This window comes from Cavia porcellus, unplaced genomic scaffold, assembly GCF_034190915.1.
Source record: "Cavia porcellus strain 051 isolate PalLab524CR breed Dunkin Hartley unplaced genomic scaffold, mCavPor4.1 scaffold_8, whole genome shotgun sequence".
Lineage (NCBI taxonomy): Eukaryota > Metazoa > Chordata > Mammalia > Rodentia > Caviidae > Cavia > Cavia porcellus.
Window position 1 is genome coordinate 27781937 of NW_026947491.1, and position 17245 is coordinate 27799181.

Consider the following 17245-nt stretch of genomic DNA (forward strand, 5'->3'; position numbering starts at 1 on the left):
AGTGGTATTTCCTTGAAATTATTAAGGTATTAGTTATAACTTTAACCCTGGGTGTCTAATAGACATTGACATAAGGGTAGAGGAGGAAAGAAGCTTCAAGGGAATGGTAACAGGAACAACAGATGTTGGGCAGTTACTCTGATAGTTAAAAATGTCACCATTGTTCTCATTGATTGAAAATGCCATTCATGGCTCTGATACCTCTGTGATAACATCGTGTGTCTATTTCTTGTCACAGTGCTTGCATCTGCTGATCTCCTTTAACCTTCCAGTAATTCTACATAATAGCACATAAAAGGCCATCCTTTGCTTGGCTTGGAATGACAAAGGGCTGAAGACGAAATGAAAAAAGCTTTCGTTTTTGTTGCAGTATGTGACCATGGTGGAGCAGAGGATGAAAGGTTCTTCAGGGATGAGCCTTGGTTCATTACTGAGAAACCCAGAGGGGCTGTCTCTTTGCATGAGAAAGCCTCAAGAATCAGCAGCGACTCGGGTTCATGAGAACAAAGGTGTGGAAGAAAAGCACTTGCAGTGTTTGTAGAGGGGTTTTGGTCAGGGGACCGGGAAGGAACGGTATACACATGTTGACCTGTATAAACTGTCTTTATCAGGGCAGGTGGGTACAATAGCCAAAGCAAATGTCCCTGAAAATATTGTTGATTCTGGTGACTGTTGTCTTGCAGATCTGTTCTAAACTTAACTATGCATTCCAAGGGCTTGGAAACTTGTTCTGGAGTTTGGAGTCTAAGCAAGAAAATACTCTTACTTATTTACTGCTTATTTGTTTTTAAGTGTTGTGCTGGATATCACAGAGTGAAAGTCCCCTTAGAGGGGTCTCTGAGAAGATAAAGTTTGACCGCCAGTGTTCCCTTCTGGGTTAGCAATTGTGGTATTATACCCCTTCTTTTAAAACTACAAATGCATGGTACATTCAGTTAGTATTTGGGGAGAAACTTCAAGATATCTCCCTGAGATGCACTTATCAGTAAATAAGAGAGACAGAGCAAAAACACTTTTTGCAAACAGCCAAATGATACTCTTTTCATTTTCCATTATCTTAGAAGGCTGACAAAGCGCAGTCATTTGGGCTCTTTATACTCAAAGAGACACACGGAGGAGAAGCAGAAAGCATCTGTGATGGCTTACTGTGAGATCCATATCAAAGTTCTGGAGATTTACTCTCAGAATTGTCAAATCTCTTCTGTGGAGGAAACACGATTTTATGCAGCACTCTGTGAAGTGCTGATTGCTTTTTTCCAGAACTCCATTCACCACCTTATTTCTAAAGCTGTAGATCAGGGGTTTGGTGCCAGAGTGACAACTGTGTGGAAGATAGAGGGCATGCAGTCTATGACCATGGAGTAACTGAGCAGGCTGGAAATACATGAACAAGAGGGCACAGTGGAACATGGCCACAGCTGTGAGGTGGGCGGTACAGGTGGAAAAGGCTCTGCATCTGCCCTCAGCTGCGTTCATCCTAAAGATGCTGGTGATGATGGAGCTGTAGGAGAGGAGGATGGTGCCAGCACAGCTCCCCATGACACAGCTGATGAAATTGAGCATCATAATCACATTGACGGATGTGTCTGAGCAAGACAATCCCAGCAAGGTGGCATGTCACAGGAAAAGTGATTGATGACATTTGAGGTGCAAAAGAACAATCAAAGTGTGCAGCTGGTGTGGATGGCTGAATTCACCAAGCCTACAATATTGACAGAAGACACCAGCTGGTTGTAGACCCTCCTGGACATTGAGACTGTATAAAGGAGTGTATTACAAATGGCAATGTAAAGAGCACAGGCTGTGACAGCCAACATGAGACATGCCACATCAGCATATGCACCCAACAAATACAGTTGAATGGCATTCAAATTGCATGGAATCCTCATTTGTTCAGATAGGAAATCAGCAAATATCTTGGGGGAGACAGCAGAATAGCAGACATCACACAAAGACAGATGGCCCAGGAAACAATACATGGCTGGGTGAAGCCTAGGGTCCATTTAGATAGGCAGGATCATCCCTACACTGGCACCCACAGTTACACCATAAATGAGAAGGAAGAACACAAAGAGCCCCCATTGCACATCCTTTCTACTGCAAAGCCCTAGGAAAACCAATTCCAAAAATGCAGTGCAGGGGCTGGCTTTAGCTCAGCAGTTCCTTTGAGTCTGGCTTCCCAACCGCCCGGGCCAATTAGTCCGGTGGTTCCAGACCTGCAGGTGCTCTCCAGTCCTTTTATAAAAAAATGCAGTGCAGTTCTCCACTGCCATCTCTCAGATCTGGAGATTCTGGGATGTGAAAAATGCAAGTTAAACTAGAAGGTTTTCATATGTGGATCCATTTATGGTTACTTGCTAATCATTTCCCTTTTATCTGTAATCAGAACCAAGCAGTACAGCTATAGTTTAAATGTACATCATGTATATCTGGTGTGGTGGTGCATGCCTGTAATCTCATCACTTGGGAGGCACAGGCAGGAGGATCACTGCAAGTTCAAAGTCACCCTGAAGTACATAACAAGACCTTGTTTCAAAATGTCAATAAATAAATAAAAGTGTACTGCATTGCCAGAAACCCATTTCCTGGCAAACCAATAAGATGACAATGATATGTCTTATGAGTATGCTGCTGTCTACAGATGGTGTAGCAGACACTTCAACTAAATCTGTGCAGCCAGGGAGTATGATGCAGACTTATCTCAGTACTCTGGGAGGCTGAGGCAGAAGGATAACAACTTCAAGTCCAGTCTTCCCTGTTTAGTGAATTAGTGAGACTGACTCAAAATTAAAAAAAAAAAAAAAAAAAAGAAAAGGAAAGAACAGAAGGAGCCTCAGTACAAAGAATGTGAATTTCCACTAGTTAGGGGCGGATCAGGAAAATGAAGAAGACAATGAGGACAATGACAGCAATGATGAAGAAAAAGAAGGCTGAAGAGGAGGAGAAGAAAGTGAGGGAAATAAAGACAGAAGAGAAGGAGAAAAGAAAACAGAAGAAAAAACTATGAGAATTGAGGGCAGGTTTATCTCCTTCGTATAGATGAAGAAACTGATGTCATAAGAAGTCAGGACAACAGTTCTCACAGTTAGTTATTCCAGAGAATGCATGTCTTCTGGCAAGACTGCTGTTGTTTTCAGTTCTGTAGACATATTGTCTTACCCCATAATACAGAAACACGGTTAATTGAGAAGTCCGTGTAATGACTCTATCTCATTCTCTTTCCACTGGTATCTAAAATCATGCAGCAGATGGAGCTAAAGCAGAGCTATTCCTAGCTGTCACGGTCTCACACTTGCCTGTCAAACACAGGTCCTTCCAGCGTCAGCAGGGAGCCCTGCACCTTAAATGTGCTGGAAGGCGACTGTCCAGGGCTCAGGACCCGCTGGAGCCAGCAGGTGAATGGTTGCTAGGGATGCAGGTGGAAAGGGCTCCATGAGCCTTAAGCCTGAGCAGCTTCTGTCAAACTCATCCTTCTGCCCTTTTGAGGCTGCTGTTGATCCAATATTTTTCTGTATTACAACTACCTGCCGAGGTGTTCAAGAAAACTTTTGTGGCTGACTAGATGAGTCCCTCTTACCCACTAAAATCCACATGGTATATTCACAACAGATCAGAAGAGCACAGCACATGGTGAAAATATCCCACCTTCTCCAACCCATGACTTCCATAAATTAGTTTCTTAACTGTGTCCCTCATTGTAATTCCCCAGGGTATATTATATTGGTTTTTTTTTGTTGTTGTTCCCAATTTCTGTTGAATGTTACTGAGATCTGCTGATCTTTATTTAAAAACTCAGTATTCTCTAAGAGGGAAAGTGGATTCTAAGCCTTGCTGTTGTACTTTACAAACCAGTTATACATCACATAGCACTACCGTGCATGTCCCCCGATCTGTACACACGTAAGAAAGGTGGAAGACAAAGTAAATGAATTAAGAAAAGACAAAATAATAATATAAGGACCAATTTGCAATTCTCAAAATCTTGACATAAATTCATCTAAATATCTGTCACCATAGGTGATTCTTTCAGTGCTTTCATTTATACTGTGATGACATTTTAAAAGCACACAAAATACAGGAGGACATTGAAAATGATACTGTGTCACCCTGTAATCATGTTAGCATTTAGTGTTTTCCTGCTGTCTATGCATAGCTATCAAAATGCTAATAGTAAAGTAATTAAAATGACATGTTTTCATTAAGTATCATTTGGTTTTATGACAAACTTTATTGCATGAAAATGACAAAAGAATTAAAAGATGTACGAGAGAAATCAGGAAAATACCAGGAAACATCACCATGAAACCCAGCACCCCTGACCTCTGCACTGGATGCAGCTCTCTCTGAAAATGGAATAGCAGGGTCCCTGGATACCCTGGGTTGAAACTGCATGAGTTTCTGGTCCCCAAGTATTCATCGTTGGTGTCTCAGGAAAAAGTGACAGATACCATGATACAATTCAGTGTCTGCTGCATCTTAATAGTAGGGTGCTTATGAAAGAAATACATACCTTTTGAGAATGTTTTCTTTATATTACTTAACAGAAGGCCAATATTTATGTCACATTAGTAGGAATACATGATTCTATTCAAATAACATTACTTCTAGTTCATCTGTCCTTAGATGAGCATTTAAATTAATGGCACAAAGTACAAATTAAAACAGACAAACACAGACTTACAAGCACAAACACTTCTCACAAAAAAATATTTTTAAAGACAGCAGCAAAATTAGCACTTACAGCACACATTGGAAATTACTAAGCTCTGCTATCTATAATGTAAGTCTGATGTTACGTGAAAGAGAGAAGGTAGGTTAAAAGAAATGATTGTAGGCTTTTTTGTGCTTAGGAAAAGTTGAGCCAGGCTGTTGTGGGGTCGTGAGCTACAGCTGTGCCCATGCCTCCTGATTCTCTTCTCACTGTCACTCCCAAGTTTCCCACAATCAATTACATGGACATTGGATCCTGTCTCAGCATCAGCGTTTTGGAAGGTCTGAATCTGAGCAAACATAGACTCCAAGGCAGAAGCATGGTCTCAGGGAGAAAAGGCAAACAGAACAACCCAGGGGACAGGAGACAGAGGACAGGAGACAGTAGCTTGGAGTAGAGTAGGGACAACAGGGGTGGACACAAATCAAATTATGCCTTTCTGTCAAACACAGAATGTCAAGAAAAAACTACAAACCCATAGAAAGAAAGAACCCAGGCACTTAACAGCTCAGGGTGAAAGCCCCATGTTCAATCCTTAACACCATGATAAAGGAAGAGAACAGTTACTAGGCTGGCTGCTAGGATGAGTGCTAAGAGAGGAAGTGGCCACCCAAGATGCCTCCATGGCTTTAGGCCTAAGCAATTGGAATGGTGGAGTCTCCTGCACCTGACACGCTAAAGCCTGAGAGGGGAACACATTCTAGGAGTGACACTGAAGGCTGAATTCGGGATATAGAAGCCTGGAGATACTATTAGACATGCAAAGGAAATGTCACAGAGACTACTGATTTCATGAGCCTGGATTTCACAATAGGCTATTGGTTGAAGACACAACTTCTACAGTTGCTGTGCACTGGTATTTGATGCCACAGAACTGAAGGTGATCACTATGAGGCAAGAGAAAGATCATCATAGGGATGATCTAGGATCTGGATCCTGGTACATACTAGATTTGGCAGATGAGGAGGATTCACCAGGTGACAAAGGAGGTCAGGCAAATGCAAGCTCGTCATCATTGCCTGATGAAGTTCACATTTTAACAGAGTGTGGCCCCTTTTAAGAGTGAATACTGTTTGCCTCAAAGTCTGTTTTCTGTGACTATTTCATTTTATTTTTATTTTTGAGATATGATCTTGACAGGCAGTTCAGGCTCTTGAACCAGGCTGCCCTCATACTCAGGGCGATCCTCCTGCCTCAGTCTCTGGAGCACTGGGTTTACATGTGTACATCATCATGCCTGGCTCTTATGTGATTTCAAAGGAGCTGTGCCATGACATTTTCCTTACTAGAGGTCCTCACATCTTTCTCTATGCTTTTACTCTGTTGTATTTCTGGTACTTTAGTTTCCCTTCCTCCCAGCCCCTCCTGTCCCAGCTCCCAGGGGTGGCCAAGAACAGCAGCAGTCTGCAGCTTTAATGGCACTCCACCCATCCCCCACTCCCTAGAGAAGGCCTCACTAGGTCCCTTATGATGTCACAGTTCCACTGGGCCAATGGTATGGGAGGTCTGAGGCCACGCCCCGCTGTGTTGTGTTTGGCTCCGCCCTGGTTACCCCTCTTGTGGGCAGGTTGTGGAGTTCAGTGGAGGGTGTTGGAGGAAGTTTCCCTGTAATGGAAGGGATTGTCATGAAGTGGTCCCATCCCTTTCCCTCTCCCTGTGTTGGAATACCTGAAGATATCAGAAAACAGAAATTGTCTGCAGCCAAGAAAAAGGTAAATCGAACAGGGTCCCAGCCCCTGGACCCAGAGCAAGTCCCAGACAGCAGCTCCTTGGCAGAGTCTATACCCCCTGGAAGCAAATGGGGAGGGACCCCCAGCACTCCAGTGCCCCCTTCAAGTCCTCTCACAGCCCCTCTCCTCCCAGCCCAAATGGATGCCTCCACCTCCAGAGGGTCACACCTGTAGGCCTCACGAGGGGCTTGGCTCTGGCCTCATATTCATCCCACACACTTACCTCCCTGAGCCCTACATCAGAGGACCTCCTTCCCTTGCCCTGTGTGGGCACAGAGCAGGGTGGGGGCACACACAGATTGTGGGCACAAGGAGGGGGGAATAGAATGTGCTTGAGGCCCTTTCCACTGGACACTGTCATCACTAACCCTCACCTGGCCCTTAGTCTTCCCACTTTGTCCCCTAAAGCAGCTTTAACCCCTTTCTGGTTTCTCTGGTGGAGACACAGATTTCTGTCTGGAAGGGCCTGTGAACATGGGAATGGGTACAGAGAGGTTTTGGTCACAGGTTTGGGCACCTTAACTGAGACACTGATAACATAAAAACTTTATCAGGGACCTCAAAAGGCTGAAAATCTCTCTGGGTGGCCACAGAATTTCTCATGTGTGTTAGATTTTTCCCAGGGGTTGTCTCTAACAGTGACCCAGAATGTTTTCTAATTGTCCCTGAACCTCTGACTCTCCTCTGTGTGTGTGTGTGTGTGTATGTGTGTGTGTGTGTCTGTGATTTACTGATGGCTAATCCCATAGCGTTCAAAAGCTCTCTGTTACTGAGCTGTAGCCCAGCCTGTTACTGTCTCTTTTCCCTGAACAACTAGGGGTTAAGTGCAGGGAGCACAGGGCTCCATGCTCAGCGCTTTTTATTTTGTATTCTTTCTTTTGAGGAGGCACTTAATTGCTTCTATCCTCTCAAGCTTCCCTCATTCTTATCCTGTTATTGCGACACCACCTGTGTTTAGGTTTACAGGCCTACACCCCAGTCACAAGTTATCTTTCTCTTTCTCTTTTCTTTCATTTCTTACTTTCTGGTGTCCAGCCAGCCATGTTAACTGCTCATTTCTTGAGTGACTAGCTGATCATGACAGTGAGCTGCTGGGCTGTTGGCAGCGTTAAGCAAGTGGTGTGCATAGGAGTGTGCTACAGAAAGTATGCAGGAGGATGTGAACACAGCAGCTCATTGCTTTTAAGAGTATGATTGCTTCTCTTTCTGCAGCTAAGACAATTTCAAAAACAGAAGAAGTCTGACCACTCTCCAGTGGACAAAAGAGTAAGTTTTTAAAAAGCATAAAACCTAAGCCTGCCAGTGGAGGAGAATATCTCCCCCATGAAGCTGTGAGACATGGGTGGCCAGGCAGCTGAGGATGGGGCTGCAATGGCAGTAGAGGGTCAGGGTGCAGATGAGAACAAGGTCAGGTGCTGAGAATCCTGCATTCTGGGGCTGGGCCTGTTCTAGCTCAGTGGGAGAGTGTCAAAGAGAGGATTGCGGCTTGGGGCCCGAAGAGGGAAAATGGGACAGATGCTAGGGTGCTAGGAGTGTCTGAGCTCATTGGTCCCTTCCTCCATCTATTGTCCCCCGTGCCTTGGCAGGTGCATGAGTTGAAGGAGGTTCGGGACAAGAATGCTGAGAAGCTTCCTGTAAAGTTGAGCGAACTGAAGAACTGCAGGGGTGAGTGGGCACAAGGGTGACCTGGGGAGGGCGGGTGCCCAGGCTGAGGGTGGGGCTCACACTGCCCCAGGGAGGAGGGTGGATTCAAGGGCACGGTGTTAAAGGGAAAGGCATCTGTGCCAGGAGCTGGCAATTTAGTCCTACCTCTGGGCCTCAGTATCCCCATTTGCAGAGAGTGTTGTGCCCCCTGCCAACCCACACCCAGGGTCCATATAGGGAATTGGTTTTAGGCCTGGCCATGCTGTGGGCGTGAGGAATCAGTCATGAGGAAGCCAAGGCCCAAGCGAGGAGCCTGCAGTGGGGCTGAGACTGAGGAGCTTGTTCAGGGCCCAGAGGCCCGGACCCTTATGGCTGCCTCCTTTCTCACCTGTGCCCCAGTCCCGCAGCCCCGAGCAGGGCCCTCCAGGGCAGAGGAGCAGCTGCTGTTGGAGCTGCAGCAGGTGAGATCAGAGCTGGAGTGCCTCTCAGGGCAGCTAAAGACCACCCAGGAAGAAACCTGGCCCTGAGGAACACAGCCAGCCAGCAGGAGCAGCGCCTTCTTCAGGTTGAGATCAAGGCCCAGCTGTGGGCTGCTGAGGAGGCTCAGCACAGGAGCACCCTGCAGCAGGGACTGGAGGGACAGCAGACCACCGTGGCTGGGTTAGGAGTGCAGAGCTGCGTGATGAAGGGGCAGCTGGCCCAGATGCAGGACAGCTTGCAGAGGCTGGTGTGTGTCCACTGCTCCCTGGGCTCCTCACTGCCAGCACCTTGAGGGCACAGCAGCACACTAACCCCTCTGGATTCTTCCCCCACAACACATTGGGCCACTGTCCCCCTCAATCATGAAAGTGTCCTGTGAGTCAGAACCCTGCTGGGGCAGCTCCTGCAGGCAGAGGATGATTCTGCATCCTGCCCTGCACTGTAGACACCGAGGTGGCGTCTCGGATCTGCCTGTGCAGGTGGCACTGATTACCATTCTCTGTAGAGAGAAGAGAACACCAATATAGTGACCACCTTGAGCTCAGAGCAGCTGAGAAACCAGGAGTTGACTCTGAAGCTGGGCCAGCTGCAGGAGGACATCTTGGAACTCAAGGCAGTGGTAGGTGACTCCTGCCCCATGGGACTGGGCTAGGACAGAGGTGCCGCCCATGGGGAGGGGAGGTGCTAGGGCCAGACCTGATCTCCTATACCAGGGCTGACAGGTGACTCCAGAGTCCTGCAGTGTCTGGCAGAGCAATTCTGGGAGTGTCTCTTGCTCTAGGCCTCTGACTATTGGAATTGTGTGGCCTTGGGGTCTAACCAGGTCCTGATGTCACTTCTCTGCCAGAAGCCTGAGTCATCCTACTCCTAGGAGGAGACAGGGTAGGAGTGAGGCTCCTTGGTTTCACACTGGGCTAGGTCTCAGCTTCACTGGTCACAGTTTCAGTGATGCCCATCCCCAGCCTCAGTTGCCATCCCTTCCACTGGATGTTAGCATTTTCTTCAGAGACTATGTGTGCACGCTGGAGACTAGAGGAGACCACTTAGAACACATGTGGCATGGCTCCATCTGATCCTCCACAGCTGTGGCATGAAGTCCAAGTTCAAGAACAGAGGTTCCAGGGCTGGAGGCTGGGAACAGGAGGCCAGCAGTTCAGAGTGGCCCCTACCAAAATTCTGAGCTCAGGGTGCTGAGGCCCCAGGGGATGCCTGCCCTCACTTCTGGGTCTTCTGCAGGTGGTGCTGAAGAGCCAGGAGGCCCAGGTGCTGCAGCTGCAGAGAGACCAGCTGCTGGGCACCCTGTACCAGGGCACTGAGGCCTGGTTACAGCTGGCCTCTGAAAAGCAGGCTCTTCAGTGGCAGTTCTCCCAACTAGTAATGCAGCTGCAGGAGAAACACGAACAAGAAAACAAGGCCATGCAGAACATCTTCCAAGACCTGAGGAAGACCCAGGTGTTTGAGGCTGCTGAGGCTGGGCCCCTGCCTGGGAGGACCTGGCTGCCTCTGACTTGTCACTCTCCATCCTTACCTACAGGAAGTGGTGCAATCCTCCAGGCTGCAGAAACAGCAATCAGCCCCGGGCAGAGATCTGGCACTGCCCCGGGAAGGTGAGTGGAGGGGTCAGTGCTGGATGGGCTGAGGAGCACTCTGAGAAAGAGAGTGGAGGGGAAAGAGATGGCAGAGGGCTGCTCATTCTCTCCCAGAGGGTGGTGGCCCAGGGGGACCTGGTGAGGTGGGTGGAGGGGACCTGGGACTGCTCTGCCTCCCTTGTGGGGCTTACTGGGGACCCTCCTGACTGACTGCTCCCAATTGGAAATGAAGGGGATGTGGAGGAAAGAAACACGAAGAGCCCTCAGACCAACAGCACCACTCCTGAGGCTGTGGGCAGCTCAGAGGCCGAGGTGAGGCTGGGCTCTGCTTTGAGCCTGCCCTGGGTCTCCTTCCCTGCCTCTCCCTCTGAGGTCCCTTAGAACATCCCAATACTTTGGATTTTCCCATCCCCTCATTTCCCTGGACCTTCTCTGGAAGCAGTGGTCACACCCCATCCCCTAGGAGCAACAGGTGCCAGTGGCAGAAGGGAGGCTCCTTTGTACCCCATGCAACTGTCATCTGGAGAGCTCCCCCCACAGAATCACACCCTGCCTCCACAGATGGTATTTGTCAACAGAGGTCCCACCGCTGTGCAGAAATAGTGGGCTCAGCCACCCAGTCATCATGCAAAGGCAGCCATGCCCGAGCATAGACTGGTGGCAATCCCGACCCAGGGCAAACCTAAGGAGGAGGCTTCAGTACCAAGGACCAGTGGGGACCATGTGGCCACAGTGCAACTGCAGGAGAGGCTGTTCCACCAGGCTGAGAAGGGTGGACAGGACAGGTTGCCACAGAGCCCTGACTCTGTGCTCTGCCTCCTATTTCGTGCAGGCCTTGCAGGACAAGGCAGTGATTGAAGAGAGTGTGCAGGAGCTGCCATGTCAGGGCCTGCTGCTCTGTGGTGATTCCAGCACCGCTGGTGAGCTGGGCCAGGGCCCCTGTAGCAGAGGCACTAAGGTTTGGGATTTGGGGAGGCCTGCAAGTGACCTGTGACTATTGTTCTCCTTTGCACAGCCGAGCACCCTGACATCTGCCCCAAACAGGGGCCAGTCCTTAAAAAGAGGAATTATGAGGAGGAGGACACACAGAAGGAGGAGGTGGATGAACCAATGGAAGAGGAGGAAGAGCAGGAGAATCAGGAGGAAGAGGAGAAGTATGAACAAGTGGAGGAGGAAGAGGAGGAGGATGAAGTAGTGGAGGAGGAGGAGAGTTGTAAGCAGGAGGAGGAGGATCAAGGAGTGGAGGAGGAGGACGAACAAGTAGAGGAGCAGGAAGAGGCAGAGGAAAAGGAGGAGGAGCAGGAGGAAGAGATGGAGGCAGAGGATCAGCAGCAGGAGGAGGAGGAACATATACACCAGCTGTTCCCAGTGAAGGGAGAGGAGAAGGTAGGTCTGGATGTCTCCTTAGGCTGGGTCAGGGTGGGCACTGAGCCTCTGTCCCTCTTGGTAAAATAATGCTGCTTGTGCTGCAGGAGGTGGTTCTGATCCTGAAAACAGATTGCAGGTCCTGTCAGGATGAGTTTAAGGGCACTGCACAGAGCCGTGGCGAGGAGCCCACTGTGGGATCCCCACCCACCAAGCATGCTGCAGCCTCAGATGAGGAGTGCAGTCCTGGGAGGGATGGGCAGGAGCAGGCATGGCAAGGGGCACACACTCAGTGCCTGCTGCTCTCTCCCCAAACATCCTGCAGAGGGAAGCCCTGCACACACTGAGCAGCCTCCAGCTGAAGAGGCTGTGGCCTGGTGCCCCCCAGAACCCCAGCTGCATAAGAGTGAGAGTCTGCACAGCGGACTGGCTTGGGCCTTCACCTCGAGTACAGTGGTTTCTGCTTTGGAACACGCTGAAGAAGAGGAAACCACAGGACCCAGTCTAAGCTAAAGAGTTTCACCAGCAGGTCCTGGGGAAGTGGGGCCAGGGCTGTGTGCCCTCTTTCCCCAATTCAGTCCCTGCCTCCGCATCCCTCTTCTCCTGACTTATTTGCTCTGATGTCTAGAGGAGCAAGAAAAACTCTACAAATTTATTTCTTCATAAATACATTATAAATCCAAGGGTTCTTTAAAATATCAAAAAATGTTAATTAATTTGCATAAAAAGGAAAAACCCCACAAAGATATTTAAATAAAAATATTAAATGTTTTAAATTTTAAAATCTTTTTTATTTTTAAGAGTAGAACATGACAAAATGAAACTGAGTTTCCGAACAGGATAGTAGGACAGCGACAATACTTGATACCCTGCATGCTTTTGTCTTCCAGGTAGCTATTCGGAGTACAGGATGTAGGCATCCTATAGCATCTAAACAATATTAGTACAAAACTTTGCTTTCAAGGAACGAATCAAAGCTAGCTGTGCAATTATCTTCACTCTAGTTTTTTCTATCACAGTTTGAACTTGAAAAGCTTATTTATGGTTCTGAAGGACAGAGGAACGATACGGGATGGGGTCCTGATGCCCTGGTCGTGATTATCCCCTTTATGCTGATTTTCATTTGGTTGTGAATCACTGGATTCCATCAGCTTCCTGGCCAGCAGGTTCCTGGGACTGAAGAGCAAGGATCAGATGAGGAGCAGGAAGCAGATGCTGCCGGCAGAGGGCGCACATCAGGCTGTGCAGGGTCCCAAGTCAGAGCTGGTCCAGCAGGCCTGGGTGGCATCTCCTTACCTTGTCACCTGGATGCTTCTAGGGCATAGTGAGGGGACTGTGTGGAGGCTCCCCAGGCATCCCGTCTTAATGGGCTGTGGACTGGAGCCTGAGATCCAGTGGGGAAGGAAAGACTCAGGGCGCTGCCCTGCCCTGCAGTGCACCATTTCCATTTCATGCCCTGGTTCTGGTGCTGTCTGCACATGGGGGCCTGTTCCTTCTATTTAGCTCGGCCTATTGCTGGCTCCTGCCCCTCTTCCTTGAGGTTCAGTTTGTGGTCCTGCTCCTTAGTGATAAGAATGGTTACTTTGTTGTTTTTTGATAAGAATACTCTATGGGATTTCCATAGCCCTGGAATGCGTATGACATATCAACTTGACTCTGAGGAACTCAATTCATTCTCATGAGATAGACATGAGTCCTTGGGAACAAGGGGGGGGTGATACCTTTTAACGTGAAGTCCCCCTCAGAAGTCTCCTCTGTTTGGAAGTTGATTGGATGGGAAGGGCAGCATACTCTACAGAGGACTTGTCCACTGATGAGTTCAGGGGGTAGATGTGCTGTCAGGATGTGAGGCTGCTGGGAACGGGGTTGCTGACCACTGTGGCCTGAGCACCTTTCCCTTGGCCGTGTCCCTCTTCCCTCCTGTTTCTGCCTTGGAGCCAGTCCACCAGAGACTAGAAGTCTGAGCCCAAACAAACCCCTCCTCCTCTAAACTGCGGGTGTCAAGTATCTTGTCTCACAGGTGGAAAGTGAGAAAGACATGAAGGTTTCGGGACCTGTGCAGAGTGCAGACAAGTTCTCTCTGGCCAGAATGTAACATGCACAGGAAGTTCCCACCTGAGACCTCCTGAGACTTGGCTCCGCTCTCTGCAGTTTGCCAGCACTCTGGGCATCTGCGATCCAATCAGAAACACCCACTAGACTTTGCTTATGGCATTGCAGGGCTTCTCTAGCACACAGCTGTTAACATCCCCAAATCCCTCCCTCAAAACTGTCCCAAATGCATCTGAACTTCATGGTCTCAGGCAGTCGCTGTTCGGACTCAACTTCTCTAGTCCCAGTTCTTTGTATTTGCTCACTGAGATCAGTAGCTGACACCCACAATGTAAGAAGGAGACTTTTCCTTGGCTCACAGTTTCAGCAAACTCAGTCCACGTCTGGCTGGCTCTGAAGCAGATAGATCGTGGCAGAAGGGCAAAGCTGCTTACTTCATGGCATCTGGGAAGCAGAGCAGATTGATTATTCCTGAGAGCGTGTGCCAGGTGTCCGATATAGTGTCCTGTGTTACACTTCAGGGACACATCAAGAGGTGTGCTTTCCTGAGCTGCCTCTCAATTCTAAAGCTACCACTCACAACCCATCTTTAGTGTCACCGTAAAATTCCAGGGGGCTTCTTACTAGAAACAACACATTTTAGGACACAGAAGAAACCACAATGCTTATAGAAACAAGTTCATGCATCAGCCTACAATAAGTGCTCAGCAAACTTGCCCCCCAAAATCGCAGTGAAGTTCAACTTTCTGGTCCAGAAAATTCAAAACCTGAGATAGCACCTGCTTTCCCTAAGGAAAGGATTCAGAAGAGTCCCATATTCACAGGAAAATTTATTCCAAAATGGAAAATGTGTCAATGGTGGGGCTGTGGTAGACTTGGTGGGGTTAGTGTTAGAGTGGTGGTTGGAGTTGTGGTTAGGGCTGGCACTAGAGCTAGGGTTAGGGTTAAGTTTAGTGTGATGGTTTGAGGTAGTACTAGTTATGGCTAAATTGAAGGTTAGTCTAGGGTTAGGAAAGTGTACAGCTATAGTTAGTGTTAGTATTAGGTCTCTGGAGACAGGGCTAGTCTTTGAGTTAGGTGTAGGGTTAGATTCAGGCATCAGAATAGTGCTAGTGCAGGACTAGGCTTTTCGTTAGGTTTAGGTTTATGTTATCTTTCAAATTAGGCCTGTGATTAAGGCTAACTCTAGCTTTGGTGTAGGTCTACTTTTGGGATTTGACTATGGCTAATGTGGGATTTGGGGTTAGGTTTATCATTAGGGTGAGAGTTAGGTTTAGGATTAGGGCCTGTACTAGAGTTAAATTAGGGGTAGGCTTACTATGTGGTTAGTGTTAGAGGTAGAATTGTGCTATAGGTGGGCTCAGAGGTGAGCCAAAGGCAGACAGCCCAGCAAAGTGGTGTGCCGTGACAGCTCCATGGCAAGAATGACTAAAGCCAGGGGATCCAAGCTTGCCAGTCTTTGTGGGCTGGCATCAGCGAGTTCTCCTAAGACTGGTGCCCTGTCACCCTGAGCAGTTACACTGCTTCTATATCTTTGGGGTTCCTGGGCACAGACCTACTCATCAGCTGTTGACCTTGGTGTTATCGCTAAAATCTGGGTCAAAATGACAGCAGTTTGGGGAAGTTGGATTTATTTCTCCCCAGCCAGTTGGACCCTGGAGGACTCAGGGCACTGTCCTTCCTCCGCGGCTCCCCATAGCCAGAGGAAACTCCCAGTCAGTCGTGCACCTTCATTCCAATGGTCAGTTTGTCTCCTGAGGAGAACACATGGACTTCCCAATCTTCTCTGGCCAAGAAAGGTTTGGAGCTACAGCTCACACCTGCTTCCCCTCCTGCCCTCAGCTGCCAGCGACCCACCTCATGGACTGTCCTCCTCGGGTTCCAGCATGTCACAGTGGTGCTTCAGGTTCAGCTTCTCCTCCAGCACCACCACAGCCCACACTCCACCACCTAGATATTCTGGTGGGTGGTCCCAGTGAGCTTCCAGGTCAGCGGATCATTGTCAGTCTTGCAGTGATCCACACTTGGCTTTAGCTCCTCTGTGGCCACCACTGCTGTGGGGGGCGCAGGCGAGGGCGGTGACTGAGCATGCATGGGGCCGGGCTATGCTGGGTCCTGGCTGCCTGGCATCGCATTGCCGTGCATGGGAACATCAGCTAGGGCTCAGGCTCCCAGGCACAGCCACCTCGGGCCCCAGTCCATGCTGTGCCACCTGCTCTGCATCACTGGGATGTTGTAGCTACAGTCACTGCCCCAACTGAGCTTGTCAAGGCCTGACCTGGATGGGCCTGCTGGGGGCGGGAGCAGATGCAGTTGGTAAGTTGCAGGACTGGGGGATGAGCCCGATGGAAGCACCAATGCCACCCAGGCCACTTTTGGCAGCACTGCCCGGCAAAGACCTCGGGGTGTCCACTGTGGTGCCCTGGGTGCAAGATCCTCCCCCCACCACCAGCACTGTGCTAGGCACAGACATCCCTGCCCAGGGTCTCTGGCCACAGTGAGTACCCCAGCTCAGAAAGAGGCACCTTCTCCACAAAATGTGATGCCTCACCTCGGGGTCCTGGTCCAAGCCTGCGTGGACACTGTCTCTGAAGCCTTCCACACAAGCCCTCACCTCCAACGTCTGGGTTGTTCACCTGCTCTTCTCTCAGAGCAGAACTTCAGTGTGTCCCCAAGACAGGCTTCTTCACAAGCTGCCTGCACTGCCTCCCCAAGGCTTGGCTGAGCCCAGCTCTTCACAAGATCCTTGGTTGCTCCTGAAAATGTTTCTGTGATTCGAACGCTGCATGCGTGGGTTTACCAGGGAAGCACTTTATTGTATGGTCCCCAATAAAATAAACTGCATAAAAGTCCCTATAAAAGGTAACAAAAACACCCTCTGAGAAAAAAAAAATATTACTTAAGCAGAGTTCTGGAGACCAAGCTTTGTCCTGAGCATGCTCCCTGCAGTCTGTGCTATTCTAAGGACAGTTCTTTGATGTGGGGGCTTCTACTTACAGTTCATGGGCAGAGACTTTGGGTGCTTTGCCCAGTGGCAGGCATTTCTTAAATGGTGAGCCAAATGTGAGTCATAAATAAATCCAGAGCTCTACACAGGACGGTCAGGTTAGTGCCATCTTCACGCACAACTCACAGAAAGTCTGCAACCAAACAGTACAGGTCAGTAAGATAACTGCATTCATCAGTATGGAGATTAGGGTAAAGCCCCCAAGAGAGGGGAAAGTGAAGTGGGGGTGGAAAAGATCAAAGAGCAGGGAAGATGCAGGCCATGTGGGATCCAGGAAAGGAGGAGCCAGTCTGCTCCTCCCATAAGCCAGCAAAAGCTCTTCTGGGTCTGGGAAGAGAACATGAAGCAGCCAATCTGCTCTTCCTGTAAGCAATGCAAACCATTCAGGACCCAGGAAGACAGAAGCCAGTGTACCCCTCCCAGGAGTCAGCAGGAGCCATGCTGGGTATGGGGGAGCACAGCAGGAAGCCAATTTGCCCTTCCTGTAAGCCACTCAAGCCATGTGGGGCCCAGAAAAAGAGAAGCCAGTTTGCCCCTCCTGTGAGCCCACTGGTGTGAGAATCAAGGTACCTCCCCACCAGCCCTCCAGAAACAACAGGTTGGTTCCAGAGGACAGGCTGAGTTTTAGAAACCCAGGTACAAAACCAACTAAATGCTTGTGTTGTTT

The 17245-nt window shown here is 49.1% G+C and overlaps 2 protein-coding genes and 1 pseudogene across 2 annotated transcripts in view; 2 read left to right on the plus strand and 1 right to left on the minus strand.

The window, feature by feature from the left end:
• Positions 1 to 8594, plus strand: part of LOC106026989 (5E5 antigen-like) — an 83741-nt gene extending 75147 nt beyond the window's left edge. Inside the window, exons 6-9 of the mRNA XM_063255565.1 lie at positions 371 to 509; positions 7654 to 7707; positions 8028 to 8106; positions 8485 to 8594. Coding sequence (XP_063111635.1) covers positions 371 to 509; positions 7654 to 7685 — 171 coding nt within the window. The 3' untranslated portion in view covers positions 7686 to 7707; positions 8028 to 8106; positions 8485 to 8594. The remainder of the gene's footprint in view (positions 1 to 370; positions 510 to 7653; positions 7708 to 8027; positions 8107 to 8484) is intronic.
• On the minus strand, positions 1099 to 7484 carry LOC106026986 (olfactory receptor 5W2-like; annotated as a pseudogene).
• LOC134477459 (golgin subfamily A member 2-like) lies at positions 7780 to 12303 on the plus strand. The gene is made up of 11 exons (XM_063255566.1): positions 7780 to 7848; positions 8028 to 8106; positions 8485 to 8546; positions 8651 to 8812; positions 9071 to 9184; positions 9802 to 10017; positions 10100 to 10172; positions 10387 to 10466; positions 10987 to 11074; positions 11170 to 11540; positions 11627 to 12303. The coding sequence occupies exons 1-11, from the start codon at positions 7780 to 7782 to the stop codon at positions 11864 to 11866; spliced, it is 1554 nt and encodes a 517-aa protein (XP_063111636.1). The 3' UTR covers positions 11867 to 12303.
• Positions 12304 to 17245: the final 4942 nt, after the last annotated feature.

Coding starts and splice junctions, on each gene's coding strand:
- LOC134477459 (XM_063255566.1), top strand. CDS start 7,780: ATGGGTGGCCAGGCAGCTGAGGATGGGGCTGCAATGGCAGTAGAGGGT. Junction 8,813..9,070: donor AGGACAGCTTGCAGAGGCTG/GTGTGTGTCCAC, acceptor CATTCTCTGTAG/AGAGAAGAGAACACCAATAT. Junction 11,075..11,169: donor TGGTGATTCCAGCACCGCTG/GTGAGCTGGGCC, acceptor TCCTTTGCACAG/CCGAGCACCCTGACATCTGC.